The 25,788-nt window shown below is 34.0% G+C and overlaps 1 protein-coding gene and 1 long non-coding RNA gene across 5 annotated transcripts; both read left to right on the top strand.

Annotated features, from left to right (window-relative positions):
• The first annotated feature begins 6,960 nt into the window (after positions 1–6,960).
• Positions 6,961–14,893, top strand: LOC18013923 (DEAD-box ATP-dependent RNA helicase FANCM). The gene is made up of 23 exons (XM_024153756.1): positions 6,961–7,589; positions 7,686–7,995; positions 8,082–8,225; positions 8,311–8,393; positions 8,511–8,625; positions 8,711–8,802; positions 8,931–8,985; positions 9,065–9,186; positions 9,270–9,383; positions 9,475–9,668; positions 9,787–9,917; positions 10,015–10,075; positions 10,162–10,232; positions 10,315–10,364; positions 10,450–10,615; positions 10,731–10,858; positions 10,969–11,301; positions 11,392–11,458; positions 12,069–12,626; positions 13,107–13,556; positions 13,790–13,847; positions 13,988–14,134; positions 14,225–14,893. The coding sequence occupies exons 1-23, from the start codon at positions 7,548–7,550 to the stop codon at positions 14,793–14,795; spliced, it is 4,062 nt and encodes a 1,353-aa protein (XP_024009524.1). The 5' UTR covers positions 6,961–7,547; the 3' UTR covers positions 14,796–14,893.
• Positions 14,894–22,321: 7,428 nt separating this feature from the next.
• Positions 22,322–24,488, top strand: LOC18013922. Of its 4 annotated transcripts, none has more exons than XR_002898224.1 (6): positions 22,322–22,497; positions 22,579–22,711; positions 23,064–23,200; positions 23,307–23,440; positions 23,522–23,702; positions 24,150–24,488. It is a non-coding gene; the product is annotated as an uncharacterized LOC18013922 (long non-coding RNA). The 4 variants fall into 4 exon arrangements; XR_002898223.1 differs by having other exon boundaries at positions 24,025–24,480; XR_002898225.1 differs by having other exon boundaries at positions 22,352–22,497; positions 22,974–23,200; positions 24,025–24,480.
• Positions 24,489–25,788: the final 1,300 nt, after the last annotated feature.

The raw sequence follows: 25,788 nt of genomic DNA, 5'->3' as shown, positions 1-25,788 counted from the left end.
TCTCAGTTTCTTGGCCAGTCCAGTGGGTACACCGAAGCAGTTGCACTCTGACACAATATGGGTGAAACAATTTGATGTTGCTCGCATACTGGTGGAAGTTGACCTAACGAAGCCATTGTCGAGCTCTCATTGCTTTAACTTGGAAGGAACGCAGGTGGAGGTTGAGTGAGTTTCCATGGTTGCCGCCGTTCTGCTCCTTGTGTGGAGGATGGGGTCATGTTGGAGATGAATGTAGGGCTAAGCATAGCCCTAAAAAAATATTGCCAAGGCCAGCAGATGCCTCGTCTGGGGAAGATGCAAGCCAACAATTGGGTGCAACTCACAAAAAAGCAGCACAAACAAAAGAAGCAGATACCGTAAGGGTAGAGATAGTGATGAAATCCCTGTTGTCGTCGGTGACTAAAACGAAGAGCAGTAGCAGGAAAGAGCATTCTGTTCTTATGGAAGTGGCCAGTAGTTTGCCTCTGATCACTAATACTGATGAGACACATGTGAAAGAAGAACCCACTAAAGAAAACGAATGGCAGTCACCCCAAAAAATGTATCGAAGTCCTAAAAGAGACACCTGCTATAACAGAGGTAGTATCTTCTGGATCGCGATACTCAGCTTTGATGGACGCGAATGAGGAGGAAGGTGAAATATGTTCTGAGAATGATATTGAAAATTCAGTGGATAACCCAATCCATGAACGTGGGGACACAGGAGGTGGGGTTCCGATGTTGAGTAAGGCATAGTTGACGCAAGCTGAAGTTCCTGCAGAGGGACATCGGCCACCGCTTACACGAGCAGCTAAATCTGCTCATAGATACCTTTCTGTTCCTGTTGATCCACGATCTATTTCAGGTCAGACTTCAGTGGGAAAGAGAGGAAAGAAGGCCAATAAATCTACATCTCAATAATAAGTGGATTTTTTTGGAATATACGAGGTTTTAACAAACGTTCAAACCATACGGTAGTAAGATATTGGGTGAAAGGAAATGGTTTCTGTTTTGGCTGTATTGGAGACTCGAGTGACAGAATACAAAAGCCAAAAGATCGTTTCTTATGTATTTCCGGGGTGGTCGTATGTTTCAAATTATGAGCATAATCGTCTAGGCCGGATTTGGTTTGTGTGGAATGAGGATGTGAAGGTGACTGTGATTCATAAGAGTGCGCAAATGATCTCTGTTCTGGTGGCGATGGAGGATCAGGATGAAGATATTGTTGGTAGTGCAGTTTATGCGTCGAATTTTGGGTCAGAAAGATTGATTTTGTGGAAAGATATACAGCTTTTGCACTCCACTGTTTGCAAAAACAAGCGATGGGTAATAGGTGGGGACTTTAATGAGGTATTGACTAGTGACGACCATTCTCTTGCTTCTGCTGTGGACTAGTCAGGTAGCAGGGATTTTCAGGAAACGGTTAGGCAATGTAACTTGATTGATATGGGTTACCATGGTCCTTGGTTCACATGGTGCAACAAGAGGCAAGAAGGACTGATACACAAAAAGTTGGATCGAGTTTTAGTGAATGAGGAATGGCTCCTTAATCATCCTTATTCCTATTCAGTTTTTGAAGCAGGAGGTGTCTCAGACCATCTTCGTGGAAGGTTTTACTTGTCTAACAATGATCACCGCACCAAAAAAGCCTTTCAAGTTTCTCAATGCTCTCGCCAAGATGCCAGAGTTTTTGCCAGCGATGGAGGAGCATTTTTTCATTCGACATCAGCTATGCAACGTCTCACCAAAAAGTTAAAGAGCTTGAAACTGATTCTAAGGTCTCTTTCGAAAAACAGATTTGATGATTTATCGAAAAAAACTAAAAAGGCATTTGAGGAACTGTGTGAGAAGCAAGAAGCAAATGAAACCAATCCCAGCCAGGAGGCTTTAGCAGCAGAATCAGCAGCATTAACTAAGTGGGAACATCTATATGAGCTGGAGGAAGCTTATCTCAAACAAAAATCCAAGTTACATTGGATGAATGTTGGAGATTAAAGCAATAAGATCTTCTTTAGGGCTGTATGTGTTCGGGAATCTCAAAACCTGATTAAGGAAATTGTCGACAAGAATGGGAATGTTCTAAAAGATCCAGTCGATACCAAAGCTGAGGCAGAGAAGCATTTTAGTGATTTTCTTACTGATACGCCAGAGGATTTCCAGGGGATTAGAGGACCTCGAAAATCTCCTGGACATAAAGTGCAATACATTTCAATGCGAGCAGGTGACTAGGGAGGTGACTGAAGACAAGATTAAGCAGGTGCTCTTTCATATGCCAAATAATAAGTCGCCTGGGCCAGACGGGTTTACCACAGAATTTTAAATTAGAAGGTGCTCTTTCATATGCCAAAGTTTTTCTTTGTCTTCTTATACCGGTTTTTATTATTCTAATTCTCTCCCTCTCTCTTCTTCTTCATGATCATCTTTGTTTTTCCCATCTTTTTATCCTTCCATGTTTTTATTCTTCCATTCGACAAATCAATTAGCTTTTATTCTTCTATTAGAAAAATCAATTAGCTTTTCCATCCAAACATCAACCATCTTTACAATTCCAAGCAAACTTAGAAGGTGTTTCTGAATAATGGAGACATATAAGCTTTGGGAAACACACGAATACACTCCAGCCAAGAAAAAAAATTGCTCGGTCGATTATGACTATCCAAATATATATGTATAGTTAGAAAATAAAACCAGCATTTAAGGAAGATGGTACAACAGAATATGAAAACCCTAAAAAGATGAAAGCAAATTAGCCGCATCAAAGAAAAGGAACCACATACCATTACACGTGTAACATTGAAACAACTAAATGGACTTTCACTATGTTCTTATTCTTCTTTAGCTTCATGGAAGATAAATGTAGCCGGAGAAGTGACACAAAGCAAGGACCATTTCATAGATACATGTGTTTAACATACTTACTAATACTTACATAATTCACTAAGTACCCCTCATAATATGATATCCATTTTTGTTTGCTGCTGAAAACATCAGATCTTTTCATAATTTTTAACAATAAAAAAAAAGTTAACTCCAAATGTGATTTACGTCACAAATATTCCAACTTTCGTTTTCCACAATAAGCCTATAGCTTCATATGAACAAAATGGAACTAAATTGTTTCATTTGAAGTTGAGCACTTTTAATATATTTTCATCAAGTTCTAGGAGTATTATGTTTGTGACGTAATAAAATGATATGCGGAGTTTAAACATCAATATCAACGTTAATTGATGTATCTCTTCTCTCCGATGAATTTGAGATTATGTCCCTATGTCATACAACTAGTATAGGAGTATAATGCCCACTGTATGTTCTTATAGTGAAATTTTGAATGAATGCGATAAAGATGATCTCTTTATGTTTATGTGATGTTGCTATAGTAGGATTGAGAAAATTTTGAAGCTCAAATGGGGAGTAAGATCCATTTTCAAGATTTTTTCTATGTTTTTTTCCTTAAAAATTTGAAAAACAAAATGTGATTACCTTCAATGTGCAATGGAACATCTGCTATAGATGAAAGACCATGTTCTTTTTGATAATTCAACTGTTGGATTAAATGCTCAACAATATCTTTTGTTCTTCTCTTTTGAAAACTCGGCTTTTCTGGAGTTCCAGGCTCAACTATAGTCTCTTCTTCACTGTCTTTTTCCTTGTTCCTCTTTTTCTTAGATATAGTTCTCAATCAGGTAGTAGTAGGTTTCTTCGTTTTTTCTCATCTTCCATAATCTGTGGTCTATGAAATCTCTCTTTTTTTTAATATATTTTTGAAAATTTTCCTTTTACCTTTCTCTTTCACTATCACATAAAACAACACACAGAAAAATAAATAACAACAAGATAAATAATGTTACACGTCTATTACAACATCCAAAAAAATAAACTAACCATAAATTATGTCATTTTAAGTATCTACGACTAACAACTTAACCATTTCTAATATATAAATATATAAAATTTGCATGTGTTAAATATAGTGGAAATAGTTCACATAAAAATTTATAAAATGAGTTAAGTACCTTTTACTGTGTAGATGTAGAACTTTTGCACCTGTAGTAAATTAAAAAAAAAGTTAATTCAAACTATGTGATTTGAATAATAATAAATTTGCAAATAAACTAAAATTGATAGAAATGTTTTTTGTTACAGTGATTTATCTTGATAATTTTTTTTGACTTAACATATTTTTCTTTTTTTGAATTTTTCTTCTCCTCTTTTCGATGAACACCTAGTGAATCATCTTTTCCACCAAATAAAAATAAAAATTAAGTACATAATTATTGACTATGCCATACATACATTAAAACTCGACAAAAATTCAAATTATTTGAACTGGTTTGTTATCTTTAAAAAGGTCAATTAAGTGAATAATCAATTTTCAATAATAAATGAAGAATATATCCATACATATCTGATAATTAAGCAAGTAACATTGTTGATGCTTTTTGAACGATTTTAACCTTAATAAAGAAAAAAATAGACCATCTATAATACTTATTCTGAAACCAACATTTTTACCCCGAAGATTTTATTTTTTTGCATAACTTACATACCATTGACTGCTTCAACCATATATTAGTACCAAAAAAATACTGATTTTATTTCAATTCTCATGACTTTAATTTCGAAAAACAAAGCCATATATTTTTTTCATATGTCAATAATGACACTAATAACATAGAAAGTCTATATTTAATCAATAATATAACATGTCTATTTATAAAAAAATACTAGAGAGTCAAAATATTGTTTTAACTGATTTTGGGGAGTCAAAATATTTTATCAAAAACTATTAACAATATCAGTTAATTTACTTATTTGTATTTTATATTAATTTTTTCCTATATCATCATCTTCAGTGGTCTAAAAGAGAGAAAATTATGTTGCAGGTAGAACATGCCTAAATTAATATAGACAACCTATATGTTTTATATATATACAGACTTTTTCAATACATTATATATTAGGATTTGAATTGAAAATTATAAATATTTACATTGATCAAAATACAAACAATTCTAAAATAGTATGAATTTGATAAGTATAATATACGGGGAGATGAGATGAGTACAGTAAGAAAAGAATTTTTTTAATAGATTACACCAATATTAAAAACTAGTCATACTATATCGTTTATTCTAGTGGCCTGAAGCCTTTTGATTCTGTAAAAAGCTTCGTTGACAGAAGAAATATAAGGAACATGATAACCACTGATTAGTAGTGATTCATCAATGGAAGAAGTATTGGGTGTTGTAATAGATCGGAGAGATTCGTGATGACGACAGATCCGGCCGATATCACAGTCAAAGAAAAGATGAACAAAAAAATAAGCTGCTTCTTCCATTGATTCAATGACATGATAACTTAACTAATCACGGGCAATGTTCTATACGCCAAAAATAAACTTTCTATGAATAAAAATAGAATTTCTATACAAAATATTTTTCAGTTGCTGCCTTAAAAGCTAATACTACTTGTCTGAATCTCAGATCCGCCTACAATTCAATTCAATTCAATCTCTACATCCATATTTGAAGGTTCAACAATTTAAGAATCACCAATTGCATAACAAAAGTTCTATAAGAGGGTTAATGTTTTTGTCAATGGAAGGAATCAAGTGAAAACAAAGCCGTGAACGAGTTGAGGATTATTAAAGGTGGAGAAAGTTGAGATAGATGATGGATTTTTGCTGGAGGAGGATCAATGAATTTAATAAATAAGAGAAAAAATAGTTTGAAGGTGGAATCCCACATATACAGAAGGAATTTGGCTTGATTGGGATTTTGGGTTTAGGGGATGAAGGAGCTGCCTGACAATAAACCTTGCACCGCCCATGTTTGTGTAAAGAGAGAAAAATATAACAGAAGAGATGAAAGAGAATAAGGGTATATGAATGGTTACGGTTAAACTTAGTATTAATACATAATATATAAAGAATATTTGTTTTAGTTTATTTTTTGGTTAGTTTGTTAATTATAATTTGTTTGATGGATATTTGATGCAATTTCCTTAAAATCTTATGATTCTTCACTCTTTTTACTAATACTAGGAGAGAACCTGCGCATATGCGCGAATCTTATTTTAATTCATATTTTAATAATTACTATTGAATTTTATGTTTACTATTAATATTTTTTGTTTAAAATATTTATATTTTCTTCGATTTCTTTTTGATGATATAATATTTGTAATTTCTTCTACACCAGTTGTGTCAAATAATCTAATTTTTCTCCCAATATAATAAATGACTAAAAATCTACTATTTTAATTTTTGTATGAAAACATAATACAGTTCACTTAAAAATATACGTTGAATATTAGAGAGAAATATTTATTTATTCTTCGATTTTCATATTCTTTTGATTCTTGTAAATCTTACTATTATAATCCTTGTTAATTTTGTTTATTTACTATTTTAAATTTTTTTGGATATATATAGTTTAATGATTTTATATTTTTTAAATTGACATTTTTATGTGGATATTTTCTTTTTACTATTATTTTTAATAATTTTATTTTATTTAATTGTTATTAAATATTTTTTTTCTTTTATAATATTATTAGTTGAAGTTTTATATATGATTATTTGAAACATTTTAACTTAATTAGACTCATAATTCTTTTTCATTTGCATTAAAATTTAATTATATTTTTATTTGAAAATAAAATTTAAAACATTTATAGACTTAGAAGACATATTGGTGTGTTGAAGACAAATTTAATTTATGCTTATTAATATCCATGAGAATTTTTGAAAAGTAGGTATTTTGGTTTGTCTCACATCGACAAACTTGGATAATTGAGAAGGGGAAGCCACTATAAATAAGAGTCTTCATCTTCATTAATATTTCCCATCCAAGTCGTGGCCCATATCCAATACTGAGTGCCAATTTTTTAATAGTAGGTCTTTTAGTTTGTCCCACATCGACAAACTTGGATAGTTGAGAAGGGGAAGGTGGACTATAAATAAGTGTCTTCATCTTCATTAATATTTCTCATTCCAATTGTGGCACATATCGAAATACTGAGCTCGATATCTTCCTGTTGGGCCCGATTTTGTACTTGAGTTTTTAAGAAATCGCTTTAAGGCGGTATAAAATTGGTTAGGCGGTCAATATTTTAAACTCTGGGACACGTGGACTCTGGGACACGTGGAGAGAGTTGAACAACTTTTTAGCAACATTTATAGTATAGATTGTCTATGTTGGAATAATTTGGCCGATTGGTTCACACCAACAACCGAACCAGAACCAAAAACCAAAAACGTCGGAATTACATACTAGAATAAATAAATTTATTGTAATATGAGGTTTTGAACTTGCGACCTTGAAGACAAGCTCCCACGTCCACGTACATTTGGTGACAAACAATCTCTCTTTTCCAAAATTTGCCCGCCATTCTCTCTATCGCTTCGGGGAGGGTTTTTTCCACAAAGAACAGTGACAAAACCAGTGACCCTAAAATCTGATTCCGAGAAACGTTATTTTCCATTCCTAGCGAAGTCGTGAAAGAGTGAGGATTTGAAAAAGCTAGGTCGAATCTAAACTATGGAAATCAAGTGATTCTCCGAAATGGGTTCCAAGGTTCCGATAGAAATCGTTGAAGAAGACGGAGTAAGTTGAAAATTTTAACATCTGAATCTCTTTCTGGGTCTTTTGAGATTTCATTTTGTTTTTTTTTTATTGTTTCGATTTTGTTTTCGCTTGAAGTTCGATTGGGAAGCAGCAGTAAGAGAAATCGACTTGGCTTGCTTGAACAGAGCATCAAACGCATCTTCTTCTTCGACCCATTTCGCTCCTTCTGCTCATCAACCAATTACGAAGGACAATGGCACTAAGCCTCCTGCTAAAAGACAATCTACTCTCGATAGTTTCATCGGAAGGACCGAGCACAAACCAGCCCCACAGGCAAACCATGCTGTTTCCGACCCGAATCTCGATGAATTCGAGTGTGGTAATAACGACAAGAGCCTCTGCGTTGGCATTGATCCTGAGACAGCTAAAACTTGGATATATCCAGGTTTGAGGAGTTTTTGATTGTGCCTTTTTTAAGGTCGCTAGAGATTGACATAACTTATGGTTGGTTTTTGTACTTTTTTGTTTTAGTGAATGTTCCTCTTAGAAATTATCAGTTTGCTATAACGAAGACTGCTTTGTTTTCAAACACATTGGTGGCTTTGCCAACGGGACTTGGTAAAACGCTTATAGCAGCAGTTGTAATGTATAATTACTTCAGATGGTTTCCAGAAGGTAAAACAATGCCTCTGATATTCTTCTGTCTCCATGAAATAGCTTGTGGAAATCTAGTTTAGAAGCTGTTCTTATTGTTTGCTAGGTAAAATTGTCTTTGCCGCACCTTCTCGACCTCTTGTGATGCAGCAGATTGAGGCGTGTCATAATATCGTAGGGATACCACAAGTATGTGATCTCTCTTCGAACTCTCCATAAGCAAACTGTTGTGTTTATCGCCTTCAGAGATTGAAAATTTGTTTACTGATCAGATTCTTATATATATTTTTTTATAATTGACTGTAGGAATGGACAATTGACTTGACGGGTCAGACTTGCCCTTCGAAAAGAGCCTTCTTGTGGAAAAGCAAGCGGGTTTTCTTTGTCACTCCGCAAGTGCTAGAGAAAGATATACAGTCAGGTGATGCTCGGGTTATTTCTATCAAAACTCTGAGCTGAAAACCTCTTAATGTATTAGTACTTATCACAAAAACCGTCTCTTTCAGGAACGTGTCTTACTAGTTATTTGGTTTGCTTGGTGATTGACGAGGCACATCGAGCTCTAGGGAATTACTCTTATTGTGTTGTTGTTCGTGAGGTTTGCTGTTCTTTTACATGCTCAGACTTTTTAGTAACTTGCCTATGCTTATATCTAGGAGCATCTCTATGTGTTTCTTTCTCATTCATACATGGTAAAGGTACCAACTAATGCCCTTTAACTTTTAGTTGATGGCGGTACCAGTACAATTGAGAATACTGGCTCTTACTGCAACTCCTGGATGTAAGTTATTTAAATATAAAATCTTCTGCATGTAAGCTATTATACTTCCTCACTCATTAACCTTACATGTTATTTTCAGCAAAAACACAGGCCATCCAGGGTATCATTGATAATTTGCAGATATCAACACTTGAATATCGAAACGAGAGTGACCATGATGTTTGCCCTTATGTCCACGACAGAAAAGTAGAACTTATCGAGGTTCGAGCTTGTTTCTTGCATTTTCCAAATTTTTTGCTCTCAGATTCACCTCTAATAATTGTAGCATCTTTATGGTAGAGCAGGTTCCCTTGGGTCAAGATGCAGATGAGGTATCTAAACGCCTGTTAGATGTTATATGTCCATATGCAACCAGGCTTAAAAAATTTGGGGTTAATCTAAGCAGGGACTATCAAACTGTATGTGTCTCGATCCTTATATCTATTTTTCACCACTAGCGTCAATGCTCACATTTTTTTATCCACGCACACGTCAACTCATGTTTGACAGTTAAGTCCGCATGAATTACTTATGGCAAGGGATAAGTTTCGTGAAGCACCTCTGCCAGGCATTCCACATATAAGTCATGGAGATGTAGAATCTTGCTTTTCAGCTCTTATCACTCTTTATCACATTCGTAAGCTCCTGTCTAGTCATGGAATAAGGCCAGCATATGAGATGCTAGAAGAAAAATTGCATTCAGGGTATACTCTTATTTTCTGCTGTTGAACTGATTTTATGTGGTGTCTGATAGCATTTCATAGCTTTCAATATCAAAGGGCATGTCAAATAAGTTTCTTTAAAACTATCACATTTTTGCAGGCCATTCGCTAGGTTGATGAGTAAGAATGAAGATATTAGGATGACGAAGCTTTTGATGCAGCAAAGGTTGTTGAATGGAGCACCAAGCCCAAAATTGTCGAAGATGTTAGAAATACTAGTTGATCATTACAGTATGTTTTCTTTTTAAATTTTGATGTAGGGTTGATGTTAGTTCTCTGCTGCTAATTGACAATTCAACATTGATGTGATCTTATTCTATGGCTGCAGAAATGAAAGATCCAAGGACATCACGGGTCATTATTTTCTCAAATTTCAGAGGAAGCGTAAGGTCTGTATAATTTTCGTTTGTGTTCCCTTGTTTACTCGCCCGTCACGTCTTTTGTTTTGCATTCATCTGACCTCATTCATCTTCAGAGACATTATGGACGCATTAAATAATGTTGGAGATGTGGTCAAAGCAACTGAGTTTATTGGTCAAAGTTCAGGTTTGTTGCTCTGATGTTTACATCTGAAATTCAGGTACAGAGAAGTATCATCTAAATTTATTACAATGTATGTTTCTTGCAGGTAAGACACTGAAAGGGCAGTCGCAAAAAGTTCAGCAGGCTGTTTTGGAGGTATGTCTGTTTCCCTTTTATGAAAAGTTTACCTTTCTTTGTTCTTTTTTTTTTAAACCATCTCTTGCATGATTTATTCCTACAGAAATTTCGATCTGGTGGGTTCAATGTTATTGTTGCAACATCTATTGGCGAAGAAGGCTTGGATATCATGGAAGTCGACCTAGTTATATGTTTTGATGCTAATGTGTCCCCTTTGAGGATGATTCAACGCATGGGAAGAACCGGAAGGAAAAATAATGGTCGAGTTGATATCCTTTAGCTCACTTGATATATGCAGTTCTCATTGGTCCTACCTTTACATATCATTGCGGTGCCACTTTTTTCATTGGAATTTAATTATGCCATTCCTTGACTAGCCTTTACTAGTTCTTGCTTGTGAAGGGTCAGAAAAAAATAGCTACATGCGGAAGCAAGCAAATGGCCGGGCCATTAATAAACACATGCGGAATGGAGGAATGAATAGTTTTAATTTTCATCCTAGTCCAAGGATGGTAAGATCTGTTCAAACTCTTTCTTGATTAAAATTCGTTTTCCTTTGTTGCTTGAGTTTCAACTTCTTTTTACATCATAATTCATATACCCCTGTCATGTGCTATTATAGGTTCCCCATGTTTATAAACCAGAAGTTCAGCATGTTACGTTTTCTATTGAGCAATTCATTCCACGTGGAAAGAAACTACAAGATGAACCTGCCACTGAGACTCCAACTTTCAAGAAAAAGCTTACAACTGCAGAAACAGATATGCTCGCCAAGTATTACAAGCCCAACGAGGAAAAGTGGCGAGTGTCCTTGATTGCGTTCCCTCACTTCCAGACATTGCCATCTAAAGTACACAAAGTAATGCATTCACGTCAAACAAGCATATTAATTGACGCTATGCAGCATTTGCAAGAGACAACCTTTTCAGAGCAAAATAAAAATCTCTTCACTGAGGTGTGGATCATAATCCTGATATATAATTTGGTATTTCCTTGCTATCTGTTAGTTCATTTTTCACTTACGTGGGATCACTTGCTCCAATAGGTTGGAGCTCCTTTGGGTGGAAGAGAGGATCTTGATATAGGTTTGAGGGTTGGTGATGATCCGAAAGGTAAAAATAGTCTCACTCATCTCGCCGAAGTAACAATTCTAACCTGCCACATGGATATAATTTAATCTTTAACCAGCTAGTAGGAGGTCTATAGCTTATAAGCTATTAGCTAGTACTAGTACTTATAAGGCTTATAAGCTATTAATCCATATACATGATAACAATGACCAAATGAGCCTACTTTGGGATCTGCTCTCTGCTTTGTATATAGTATGAACATATTTTCTTTAGATCCATGTCACTTCTCAGAGACCCAAATGAAACTGTCCCTATTGTTATAGGATTTAGATGTTTATAGACCTCAATAAAAAAACTAATGGTCGCCAGTGGGGGACTAATAACAGCACTCTGATGCATGCCCCTGCAGTATGAAATTATAAGAATTTTCAAACTTATTTCTTGATATCTATCTCATATCTATTGCATATATGTTTTACATAAGCTCTGTCTTGCCGTATTACTAACCTGTTATTTCTGTCTCCACTTAAGCATGCGTCAAAGAATAATCGAAGTGCTACTTTTAATGTATCTTTTGCATTTCATACTTCTGAACAATCAGGACTTTCAGTGTAGTGTTGAAATACATTCATTATATTGTATTAATGTGCAGATCTATACCCTCTCGGTGATTTGGATGTCAACACATCACAGATAAAGGCAAAACAAGTTATTGAGTCTCCTACAAGCACCTTAGAGACTACAGAGAAAGATTTTGAAGAATCTTCACCCACACACCATTATCTTTTCGGTTCAGACTGTGCATCTGTTGATACTCTGGGGAAGGTTTTTGTATTGCCTGTTCCTCTTTCATTCTCTTCTAATGTGCTAGGGTCAGACTATATGCTTGAAACAGAAAAACAACATTTTTGCCCAGAAAGATCCCCCATTGAATTTCCTCCGATAGGTACTTCCACAAAATATGAGAAAGATAACATATCATGCAAGTTAAAGCAAGGATTCTCGCTAGAGAATGCCGACGAGATACTAGAGACTCAAAGCCTTGTGACAAGACACTCAACTGGTTTAGGTAAAGGAGATGTAGCTAATTTTGTTGGAGAGATTATGTTATCATCGGATGAGGATGACTGTGAGGACTTGGAGCTTAGCCCAAGGCTCACTAACTTCATCAAGAGTGGTGTTGTTCCAGATTCACCTATCTATGACCAAGGTTAGTGTTATCTGATATCTCTTGAACATTTAGTATAGGTTAGAGCTGGAATTGTAACTAGATAAGAATAAATGAATAGCATATCTGGTTGAGTGTATTTGCATTCAGTACACATAGAATGCATCACATCATAGTGTTTGGGGTTGCGGTTGCTGTTGCAATTGGCTGTAACCACACAAAGTTGGTATTAGATAATAACAACATATACATTTTATTTATATGAAGAAGAGAAATATGGACTGTTGTTATTGAGTCATACTATATATTTTGTTATTTCAGGCGAGAATATGACTCGGAAAACAATGAAACATCTAGAGTTGGAACCTGTATTTTAAAAATTCAGAAACATATTTACTTTGACACATCTATAATGCTCTTGTAATCCTATTATCTTCGTGCTGATTATACGTTTGAATCCACCATTTTTGCAAACAAAGACTTGGAACTTATTATGTTCTGATAACGTCTTTAACGCTGCAGGAGTTGCAAAAGAAGCGAACAGAGAAGAAGACCTTGATCTTCCTAAGCTTTCTTCCTCTATGAGATTCAATAATGTGGCAGAAGAGCCTTATTGCCCTGAGACAAAGATTCAACATAAAGGCAGCGATGATCACATTACTTCAACAAACAATGAATTCAGAACTCCTCAGAAGGAGGAAGGTTTGGCCAACGGAACAGAAAGCTTGGCTGTTTCACCCATGCCTGAGCAGTGGAGAACTCCCTTGGCGAATCTCGCAAACACAAACAGCAGCGCTAGCAAAGATTGGCGGCTGAGTTCTGGAGAAAAGTCAGAAACTCTTCAACAACCTCGCAAATTGAAGAGACTACGTAAACTTGGAGATTGCTCGAGTGCTGTAAAGGAGAATACTCTTGATATTGCAAAGGCAGACCATAACAGATCTTGCTATCACAGTGATAAGCACATTAGAGGTAACTGGTTCTGTGTTTTTCTTGTACTAAAAATTTTAAGTACTAGAGATTTGACAGACCGAAATTTATGGATCCTGCTGCTGCTTTTACATTATTGAGAGAAAAAGTAGAATTTCAATGTAAGAATAACAATTTTTCCTATATTGTAAAAGTCTTGATGTCCTGAACAAGTTAAAATACTTGTCACATTGACCTGTTTGAGTGATTGCTGCTTGATTGCTCTGTGATTGAAGGTAAGAGGAAGATGAGTGTGGATAATGATGCCCGAATCTTCATTGACGCAGAAGCTGAGTAAGTTCTTATTTAATCTATAAATCAACATCTGATGATCTTTCTAGCTTTCGGAAAACAAGGAGAGACAATATAACAATTGTAGTTTTCCTAGATACAGAGTTGATGTTTAGTTGTTAAAACCTCTCTATTTTGTCCAGAGTCTCTTCGGAAGCAGAAATGTCTGCTGATGAGAACGAAGATGTGGCTGGTGATTCATTCGAAGATAGTTTCATAGATGACGGGACAATACCTACAGCAAATACTCAAGCCGAGTCTGGTAAAGTTGATATGATGGCTGTTTACAGGTAAATAGTATCAAAAGCATCTTTCTTCTATTGTGAGTAAAAATGGTCAGTCAATGAGCTTACTAAAAATCACAAGGTATCCTTCCACAGACGTTCTTTACTCAGCCAATCACCATTACCAGCAAGATTTCGTGATTTAGCCGCATCAAGTCCAAGTCCCTATTCTTCTGGTCCCTTGAAGACTATAATCGAGAGCAGAAGCGACTCAGAAAGATCATTGTCTTCTCTCAGAACACCACAGACAACAAACTCTGAGTCAAACAAGGAAACAATGGTCACAGGAGACTTTTCGGTAGTACAAATCTCAGCAGAGAGTCGGAAAAGGAAATTTGGCTTATGCAACTCGGGGGATGTCCCCGTGATTAACTTGGAAAATAAGTTCGCAGCTGATGCACAAGTCATGGAGAAGGAAAGCCGTGAAGTCGTGAGAAGCAATGCAAGTGCATTACAATACAATGATGATGGTGATGATGACGACGATGATGCATTCTACGCGACACTAGACTTTGATGCCATGGAAGCACAGGCCACATTGTTATTGTCGAAACAGAGTTCAGAGTCGAAAAAGAAAGAAGATGCACCGGTTAAACCTCATCCGGGCAATCAAAGGAGTAATGGTTTGGAGGAAGATGCACCATCTTTTGATCTTGGTTTGTGGTGATTCTTCTGCTACTAAGTTATGTGTATACATTGACATTTGGTTGAATGTTAGGTGTATTAAGTTTTTATAATATCTTCTCAAGTTAATAGCATCAATGATTAAACCAAAGCACATAGTGAATCAAAGATGATGCCTCTAATCGTTGAATTGTTAGTAATGAACAATCTGGTTATCGAATGAGCCTCAACTTCTAGCTAAAGGCCCAAGAACTGGCAATGTAATGGGATTAAAAATTGAAGCTCAAAGATCTTCAGCTCTTAAGTCTTTGGGATTTTTGAACTTCATTGTTATATTTGGATTAAAGAAGTTGGTCAATCATGAAGAGACTGTTCTACTTGCGTTTTCTCATTACAAATAGGCTCCAACACATTTTTCACTCGTTTGGTCTCAAGTCTGTGATCCCATGTTAGTTTTGTAGCCACCAGATCTACAAAAACAGAGTTTCTAAACTGCGAAAAAAACTTATGCGCAGCAAATTTTTGTTAATTTTTATATTTTGCAGATTTTGTTGTAAGAGACAATCTTAATCCCAGGTTAACAGTTGCTGTTCTGAACAATTGATGTTGAACTTTACTGATTGGGGGTTTATATGTTTGAATTTTGAATTTTTTTTTTTTGGCAAGTTTTTGTCAAAATCCTATGTCTCTTACCGATAATTCAAAAAATGATAAGTGCATTCCAAAGTTTTGTGGACTAATGTTATATGTAGCTGAATGCATCACCATGTATACTCTTTTAGATAATTATGTTGTGATCTGTTTGTGTTGCATTCAGCTACATATAACGTTGTCGTGTAGTTCGGAATACATTAACTATATATCATGTACTTCTAGGTACATTAATTATATAGCCAAAATACATCAATTGTTCCATGATTTTATACATGAATTTAATTGATACATGTAGTTATATAGATCATATAGTGGAAATTTGGCTTTTTCCGACCTAATCTTTCTGAAATGTTAAACTTATGCCTAAACAATTTTTTTGGCCTAAACAAACTTAATCGTTAAACAATTTGGAATTTCAGCTTTAATGTATATTTTTTGTGCCTAAACTTACTTTTGGAGAAATGCTGTTAATTTGTCGTCAACATTGTGTACGTGGACTCCACGTAAGCTACGACGTCGTATGGGTTGTGAATTAGATCATCATAAAAGAGACAAAACGAGGTCGTTTTCCTCCCTAAATCGTAGGGAATTTTTTTTTAACAAAATGACGACGTTTAGTTAAGTTTTTTTTTATGGTCATCGGTGTTCTCTAACTCTTGACTTTTCCTTTCACTGAGTCTCGATTTATGGGTTTGAAAAATCTAGTTCTTCAACCTCTCGATTCTTCGATGTCGATGTTTTCTTCGAGCAGTTCTGGTTAGTGGTTTTGGTTTTCCCTTTTTCTGTGTTCCTTAGTTTCTAATTACTGTCTTCTTACCCTGTATATTTCATGAAGGAATTACATTCAAGCGGCACGAGACTGAGCAACAGAGAGGGATACTATCGAAATATCGATGTGGTGCAGAATTGATAATCAGAATGTCGGTTGCTTTCAAGTTTCCCCGAAACAGTTTTTGTGATCTGATAAGACCCAGAAAAAAAAACGACATCGTTTTGTCATTATTTTTTACAGACTTTGACAGCCCAAAACGAAGTCATGGCTTATACGTGGAATCCACGTAGACAGTGCTTGATGGCGACTTAATACCCATTGGACGGAAGTAGATTTATGCACAAAACATACATTAAGACTGAAATTCAAATTTTTTTAACGATTAAGTATGTTTAGGCCAAAAAATTTGTTTAAGCATAAGTTTAATATTTTCGGAAAGATGAGGTCGGAAAAATCCAAATTTCCATCATATAGTTCATGTAGTTAGATGTATATTAATTTAGTTTGCATGTGTAGCCACATGATGAAGTATAGTTCTTGTTGTTGACTATCAATTTTTCTTCATTATTGAGCTATTCTCTTCGTATTTTTGTGTATTCTTCATATGTTTTGCTGCGTTTGAGCTATATTTTTTTTTGGGATATATGTGTGAGATTACTATTCTAGCGTTCTTTTTTTGACTCAATTTCCCGAAAAATGTTGATTACGTTGATTGTAAGCTATATGTTTTTGTAACTTCTATGCTTCTCCAAAATAGTCTCTCTTCTCCAAAATAGTCTCTCTGAAAGTTCTGTTTTCAAGTTTGTTGTTATGCAGAAGAGTTTCTACAAAAAGTTAACAAATGGTCACTAAAATCACAAAAAGTTAAATGAAAAACCTCTAAAAAGATGTAAGAAGTTACTAAAATCATAAAAATGTAAAATGGTTAAAACAAGTTATGAGCCTAAAACTTAAAACAATATGTTTGAAAAAACAATTGAAGAGTAACAAATAAGAACAATAAAACTAAAGAAAATCTATCAAACAACACACATATATATATATATATTATGTAATTCATTTAACTATGTTAGATTAAAAATATTAAAGCATAAATTTAGAATAAATATAATTCAAATTTATTAAAGTATAGTAATTGTCTTCTTATTTTTTCATGTGATTTAATTTTCATCTTTGAACTAATAAAAAACATTCAATCAATAACATGAAGGAGAAAAACAAATTGAGACCAACAATACAAAATATAGTTAAAAAGATTTTCAAACAACTGAAAAACAAAAAAACAAGAACTATAAAACTACAACACACACAAAAATTATCAAATAATAGAGAAGATAAGATAATATCAAAATTAGAGAGAAAAAAATGATAGAAAAGAAAAGAAAAAAAGAATATGACAACAAATAAATATACAAAATTTTAAAGGTATTCTTTGGAAAGATGGATTCAATATGTACTAACAAAATATGAAAATAATAAATTGAAAAGTTTAAAATAATTATTATGTGAGGATTTAAATAAATAAAAAAAATAGATAAAAGAGGTTACTAAGATCATAAAAAATGTTAAATTGTAGAAAATAAGTTATGAGACTAAATATGAGAACGAGATATTTTTTCTAAACAAAAAACAAACAACTGAAGAATAATAAATAAATAAAATAAATTTGAACACAAAAAGTCAAAAAATTATCAAGATATCAAAAATAGAGAGAGAAAAAAAAGAAGAAAAAAAAGAAAATGATATATATGGGAACAATTTTGAAGGTTTTGGTTTGAAAGATGAATTGAATGAAATATATGTAATAAGAAAATATGAAAATGATAAACTGAAAAAAGTTAAAATTGTTGTTAGCCAGGATTTTGATGAAAAACTCAAAATGATAATAGATGAAAGAGATTACTAAAATCATAAAAAATGTATATTAAGAAAGTTAAAATTTATCTCAACATCAAAATTTAGATCTAGGAACTTGAAATTTGGATGAATGAATTAAAAATAAAATTGATAGTTAAACTAAAAATCTAAATATATTCACCTATATATAAAAAAATAAGATCTGTGCATAGCACGGATTCTCTCTTAATAAATATAAATTATTAGATATTTTATACATAAATGGCATGTCTCATTCTAGATAATTAGACATTTACTCCATCTTTCTAATAGTTTTATTGTAAACAAATCAATGAAACTGAAAAATATAAAATTACACCATACTTGTCTTGAGTAACGCATAGTATCTTTTTTAATGGTAATGGATTTGCATACGAATTATTTAATAAATAGAAAGAATCATTTTTCACGTTATTTATAGAACATATGTAAATAATTCTATCTGTGAGCCGATAATAAACTTAATTTGTAACACAGTAAGTTGAACAGTGTAATCACATATTTTGTACTAATCATTACACTAAATTGGCGTGGTACACATGAAAACACCGTGAATTACAGTTGATTTGATGTTGTACGCAAGTTCGATTTAAGGTGATAAGCAAGTATGTAAATGTAGTCTTAGCTGGTAGGTCCAATTATACTAAGGGGTTTTCGAAAAAATTAATTACGAAATTTCCGTACAATTCTCTTTGGCGTTTTCGTTTAGCATATTACAAAGGGAAATTAGGTGGGATAGCATTCTCCAGAGTCTTATTTAGGTAGATTAAAACCCATTTTTTTAATCGTGAGCAAAGACATCGAACCCCCTCATCAAATTTAAACAACACTTGTTCTTTTAAACCACACCAATAAAACTTTTATAGATTCTGACAATTTCTATTTTCAACACCACCATAACTTTTGCTACAAAACATTTAGTTGAGCTCATTATCTATATTTTTTAAAAAAATTTTGAATTGATTCTCTTTCTTTCAAAACTTATCCAGAGAATCTCATTTCAAAAAATCTTTCAACTATTGGAAACTCAATTTCATTTTCAGACATCCACATAATTCTCTACTCTCTATTTCTACGGTGAGGTCCTGTCCGTCCATCTTATTGCTCCTTTCGTTTTCTACGACGAAGCTCTACCATCCCTCGTTTTCTCCGGTTCATCACCTTCCATAACATTGCTGATTTTTTCGCCTGCCAAGTACTTGTGCCAGGTACCGTTTTGATATCTGGTTTTCTTCTGCTTCTTTCTACTATTTCTGTTATGTTTATTGTTCTCGTTTTTCTTCAGTATTATGTCCTTGTTCGCTATTTTTTCACATCAGGGTTTCTTGATTTTGTAGATCTAGAATTTTCAAATCTTACTTATGTAGTTAACTATTTACACTATCTTTAGTAATCATCTACTCATGATTCCTGCCAATTTGTACTCTGTATTTTTCCAGTACAATTGTCTTTTTGTTTGTTATCCACATCTGGTTTACAACGTATTCAGATCTAGGATTTGTAGATCTTACCTTCAATATATAACTATTGTCATCGTCGTTAGTAAATGTCTACGCACGTATTCAGTTAGTCTACAGAACTACTATACATGAATAATCAACTATTCTTTTGAACAACAGTAGTTATTTACGTCACAGTAGTAGTTATTTAGTCAGTAGCTAACTATTTGACTGTTTTGTGTTAAAAGGGATATGTATACTCTTCAACAATCCGAACCCACACCGTTTGCAAACAATGTGCTCCCCAGATTCGTGATGCACTCATTGATATTTTTGAAAGAGTTGGTAGGGTATCGGCCAACGATGCTTGTCCATTTGCTTGTTCATGTAAGTTTTGACAGTTCCATCATCTTTTTCATTGTTATCGATATCTGGTTCTCTTGATTTTGTAGATCTAGAGTAGTTAACTATTTTTATATGCATACTGAGTAAGTAGTAACAACATTGAATATGGTCATTAGTAATCGTCTACTCTTATCATCTATAACAGATACAATAAATAGATACTCCATATTCAGTTAGTCTACATAACTACTATGCACATATATCCAACTACTAGTATAACTATCGGTAGTTAACTACGTTACGATAGTAATCAGTTTACAATAGTTAACTATTTGCCATTTTTCCTTTGTAGGGATATGTGTTCTCTTCGATGTGAACCCACACCGTTCAAATATAATGTGCTTCTCCAAATTCACGATGCACTCATTGATGTCTTTGTAAAGGTTGCTAGAGAATCTGCAGAAGATGCTTGTTCATTTGTTTGTTCATGTAAGGTTTTAAACCAAACATTCAAGGAACCATCTCTCATCAAGGCGCTCAACCTATCTGCCTTCATTAAACAGCTCAACTAATAAAGTGCTACCCTGAATTCTTTGAGTCATCGAAAATGGATAACTACCAATAATCGACTTTGAGTAGTAGCTATCTAATCGAAGTAGACAATTATTAATACTTACTTAAGTATTAGAATCAACTTTCAGTTTTATGGAGAAAATATACAACTACTAATAATCGACTTGGAGTACTAGCTATCTAATCGAAACATGTTACAAAGTAGTCATCATCTCCGTGTCATTCAAACGAAGTTTTATTTTAAACATAGTCACCTACTAGTAGTCTTCTACTAGAAATATATGAACACAAAAAACATAAGAATTAGAATTAAAAGGGACGTCTATACTGAAGTAATAGATGACTAATTGGTATATGTATGTTTACTTTTAACTTGGTGCAACTATAGAAAGTATCGTCCATAATATATCACACTTTCAGAGTGAGAGAATGTTTGTCTGAGGGGAATGCAACTTTTTATGAAAATAGTTGTCTACTACATATCTACATACTCCGAGCTAATGATTTTCTATGAAAATAGTCAACTATGACTATAAAGTTACCATTGTGACACCTCCCAAGACACCTGCTGCAAAGTTTTGTCGCATTCCACAAATTTCTCCGTGTCATTCAAACGAATTGGATCAACCACATTTCAACCACAAAGTAAGCAACTATAACACATTATATTAAAGCTGACTATGTTACAAACACTAAATAGTTGACTACGTTACCTTCATTTCTTCTCGGGATGGGATCTTTATTTTCTTTGGTCGACCATTTGGTCAACGCATTACTGGAGGAAGTAGTTCTGAGACACCATAACATACATGAGTTGGTACTAGGTGGAATGATTATTCATAAAGGGATCTCCAAAAACTAGTTGTGTACACTTCTCCCATAAGCTTCTCGTTTGCAATGTTGCTATAAGAAGAAGTTGCCGATAACTTGTTATGTACACCTCTCTCCTATTCTGTTGTAAACTTCATATTCATCGTGGCTGACAACAACCACCTACATTTTAAACATAGTCACCTATTAGTAGTTGTCTACTATAAATATACGAATACAACAAACAAAAGAATTAAAATTGAAAAGAATGGCTATACTGAAGTGATAGGTGACTACTTAGTATATGTCTATTTACTTTCAACTTGGTGCAATCATAGAAAATATCGTTCATAATGTCTCATAACTTTAGAATGAGAAGATGTTCATCTGAGGCGGATGCAACTTCTTTATGAAAAATAGTCGTTTACTACATAACCGCATACTCTGAAAAAATATTTTTTATGAAAATAGTTAATTATTTCATAAAGTTATCTCAGATTTTAAATGATTTGAGCAAAAAGACACCGTGTATAATTTCTTGAGAAAATACGAATTATAACGCTAAAAATCAGAAGCTTTGAATGTTTGGTTCATGGATGTTGTGTTAATGGCTATTTATCTAATCCACTAGGGTCCTCTCGAAATTAATCTAGTCGTACACGTAGTACTAAACGACAATAACGTTTAAAGCTTGCTAAAGTAACAATAAAGTTTACGTTGCTATTGTTCCAAAAAATAGTTAACGTCTGCGTCTTGGTGAGTTGGTGTGATCCAACCTTGGTCAGAAAAAGCAATGTCTAGATTTAGAGAATAAGAAATGTAATATCATTTCCACATACTTTTTGTTGTTGACTTCTGCTACACACTTATTAACTGTTTTTTTATAGTATCTATACTATAAAACGTGCTCAACTCTCTCTAATTTTGCGACACGTCAGCATCTGTGAAAATGACACTTGTCTCCTTTCATAGTTTGATGTTCACGCGCTTTAACTCATGCCTTCTTATCTTCCTCTCTTTAGTTTTAAATTTACTCTTGACATTAATTTTTTCCTGCGTTTGCTCTTCTACCCTTTCCACATTTATACGAAAATCAATTCGTTTTATTTTTCTCATCTGACCATTCGTACTTTAAATCTACCAAGAGAAATATTGATACAAATGAGTGGGAGATTGGGTCTTCTCAACTTTGCCTCTCTTCCATGGAAGCCACAAGCAAGGTCAGCGGCTTTAGACTCAAGAAAGAGACTGTGCTGGTAATTTTAAAATTCTTTGCCTCCGCCGTTCTGGATCTCGAGCCTTTCATTTTGATTTCCATTCGCTCTGCTTCGTCCTAGGGTTATTGTTGGCAAGATTGATCGTCGGAGCTTACGACCATGCCGCTTTTAGGCTCTTGAGGTTTAAAGGCGATTGTCAAAGGCGTTTGGGGGCCACCGTTTTCCCCCACAACATCGGACTCGGAGCGACTAGGTTTTTTAAATCCTGATTACCATTCTCTTTTACTTTCAGCAGAGCGAGATTTGCATGAACTGAACCTGGAAATTAAGGTCTGAGAACCTTTACAATCCGATAATTCAGTATTGTTTATAGTTTAAGCTCTCTAATTGTAATGGTTTAGGCTGAATTTTACTGTTTTTGTTTTTATGATGATCCTTGCCTTGTATAGGACATTCAAACGAACCTACTAACCTGATTTGGATCCACCTTGTAATCCTAACTTTGCTTCAATTAGCTTCTGATTACAGGGTCGTAGGAGTATTGAAGTTGCTTTGATTAGAATCTGTTTTGGTCTAAGATCGGTTCTTCTATTGGTGCCGTGCAGCGTGTAGATTGCTATTAATGTGATAACACTGTGGCTGTGATAACACTGTGTGTGGTTTGGTCAGAAGAATCGTAACCACAACTGAACTTGGAGTAAGGGCGAGTGGAGTTCACTGGGCAATTGCTTCCTATGAGGCTGTAAGTCACTTTTGTATACGTAATTCCCATAACGATATTGAAACATCATGACTTGTAATTATTGACTCAAACGTTTTGTTACTTTGTTCTTCCTAACGGTCTACAGAGATCCCAGATGGGAACGAAGCTATGACAGTTATGGTTAAGATGGTGGACTTGTCTGTGAGGTCAGCTCGCTTGTTTCGGGAGTAAAAGGCGTCCCACCCGAAGAACACCTAATCGGTTACCATTTTGTTGCAGGTGGGTATGTATATGGCTTCATATGTGTCTTTTAACAGCTATGATGTCATTTCTCATGGATTAGTTCACTACTTGTGATAGAAACAATGTGATCGCATGTGCAAAACACTTTGTTCGAAATGATGGTACCAAGAAGTAGACCTACCACCAGTAGAGTCAGCCGGAGAAGATAATGATGCTTTGAGGGGAAGATATATCACAAGATTTACTGCTGTTATCGTATATCATAGTTGTATGATTGTTGACCGTATCGACTTTCTCGGTAAGCTGTTTCTTATTCAATATTATTTTCTTCAACAAGCTTTTCCATTTTCATATTTACAGTTAGTAACCTTTTGTGATCCAGTTGATCATGGATATATTGAGATCATTTCCAAGAAACAATGAGATCTATCATCTATATACGTATATATATATATATATATAAATATATTGATCATGGATATATTGAAATCATTTTTAAGAAACAATGAGATATATCGTTAAACAGAACCAAGAGATAATAACACATTTTATTGGTCATTGTGGTGCTCTAGACTATAGAGGTTGATTTCTATTTGACACATTTTCTTTCCTACTTACAGCCTTCATTTTCTCCATCTCAAGTCTTAGAGCTGGATCCATCCGTCTTCGTCCAATTTTTAATATCTTTTGATTTTTGATCCTTGTGTATAAGTTTTTGTTTACAATCTTTATCTTCTCACGCTAGGTGCTTTTTCCACCAGCCGATTTGCGGTGTCCACTACTGCCACTCCTTGGTATGTATATGGTTTTCCCAATATTCATTAGGCTGAAAAAGTAAAGTTATGTACCTGGCAAGGCATCTGTGGTGATTGGAGAAACTATCAACGTTTTCTTGACTTGGATTCTTTGCTTTAGATTTGGAAATTAGATGTTTGGATGTTCTGACCTAGTTTACGATTGTGTGATACATATTTATCTTACTGTAAATCATATAAAACCTTAGCTGCCACTGTTGATGCTATTTGTGAGGAGATAGCAAATGATCGTTTCCAATCTTATTTCATAAATTACGTATGTTGCACCACATGAACTGACGCCATAACTTCTCGTCACTTTTTATTATGTGCTTCAATTACGCCATGATGTGCAGCTTGAGAATACACTGCTTACTGACACCTCTGCTCCGCTTTTAAAAACTTGTCATTTTGGTTACTCTAAATGATATATAAGATATGGCTAAATACCTTAGTTGATTTTACAAACCAAAAAAAGTACTTTAATTAACTTTAAAAAAAACGGACCAAAATTAATGATGATGTTATTAAAGGACAAGAGGCTTGAACACAAATATGAAATAACAGAAAACCGAGTACACATCAAAACACATGAATATTTGTTTATTTTTAATTATTAAAGAAAGCGATGATTTTAATAGAAAAACCAGAAGAAGTAAAAAAAAAAGCAGACATGATCATTAAAAAAACAAAATCAAAAAAAAAAGAAATTTATGAAATTCAATTAAAACAAAGAAAACTCTAATAACATCTTACTTAAATTTTTAACAAGTCCTATTGGCTCAAATAATATGTTAACAATTACAATTATTATTTCTGTTTCAAAAAACAATCTGTTATTTACGTTCTAAAATACAATCTCGAATTTCAGCTTTCAGTAATAAAAGGCTTTCAGTAATAAAAGGTTACTTTCAACAAAAAATACATAATTACATACAGAATTTAAATAATGTTCAATAAATTACAAAAACTATCCGCGTCTAGCGCGGACATTCACCTAGTTCACTTAATTTGTTCTTCTAGAAGTAATATTAATGCAAATCACCCTATTACAAAATGTTGTTATTTAATTTCATTTATATGCTCAAGAGTTTTGTTGAATACCAAGACCGACCGACACATTCCATTCTGACTTTTCAAATCGACAAAAATTTACTCCAGCCGGAATCAAACCCAAGTTAAGGAAAGTTTACAAAAAAAAAAAAAATCGACAGTTTTCTCGAAAAACACTTCTTTATTGTTTTACTTTTACCCATCACTTTCCCGGAAATTTGCTAAAAGAAACTCTGAAAAGAAAAACAGAGCAAAAAGTCTACAACTTCGATTCAGAAAGTGAAGATACTGCGATAAACAAGTAAGTAGAGTAAAAAAAAATCCCAATCAGTTTTCTCCATCAAATTTCACAGGAAATTGCTTAAACTCCAAGTACATAAATGAGTTTTCTCATCTAAAATAACAGAGCAAACAAAAGTCTAGAATTTGACTACCAAATTCTTTACAACATCAAATCCTATTCGAATAACAGAACTTCAGAAAAACTCGATTCCATCAGTACTAGGAACAACACTGAGTAGCCCCAAACCTTCATGA

The sequence above is a fragment of the Eutrema salsugineum genome, unplaced genomic scaffold, assembly GCF_000478725.1.
Source record: "Eutrema salsugineum unplaced genomic scaffold, Eutsalg1_0 scaffold_4, whole genome shotgun sequence".
Lineage (NCBI taxonomy): Eukaryota > Viridiplantae > Streptophyta > Magnoliopsida > Brassicales > Brassicaceae > Eutrema > Eutrema salsugineum.
Note: the sequence above shows the minus strand (reverse complement) of the source record. Positions and strands in the feature narration are given on the sequence as shown.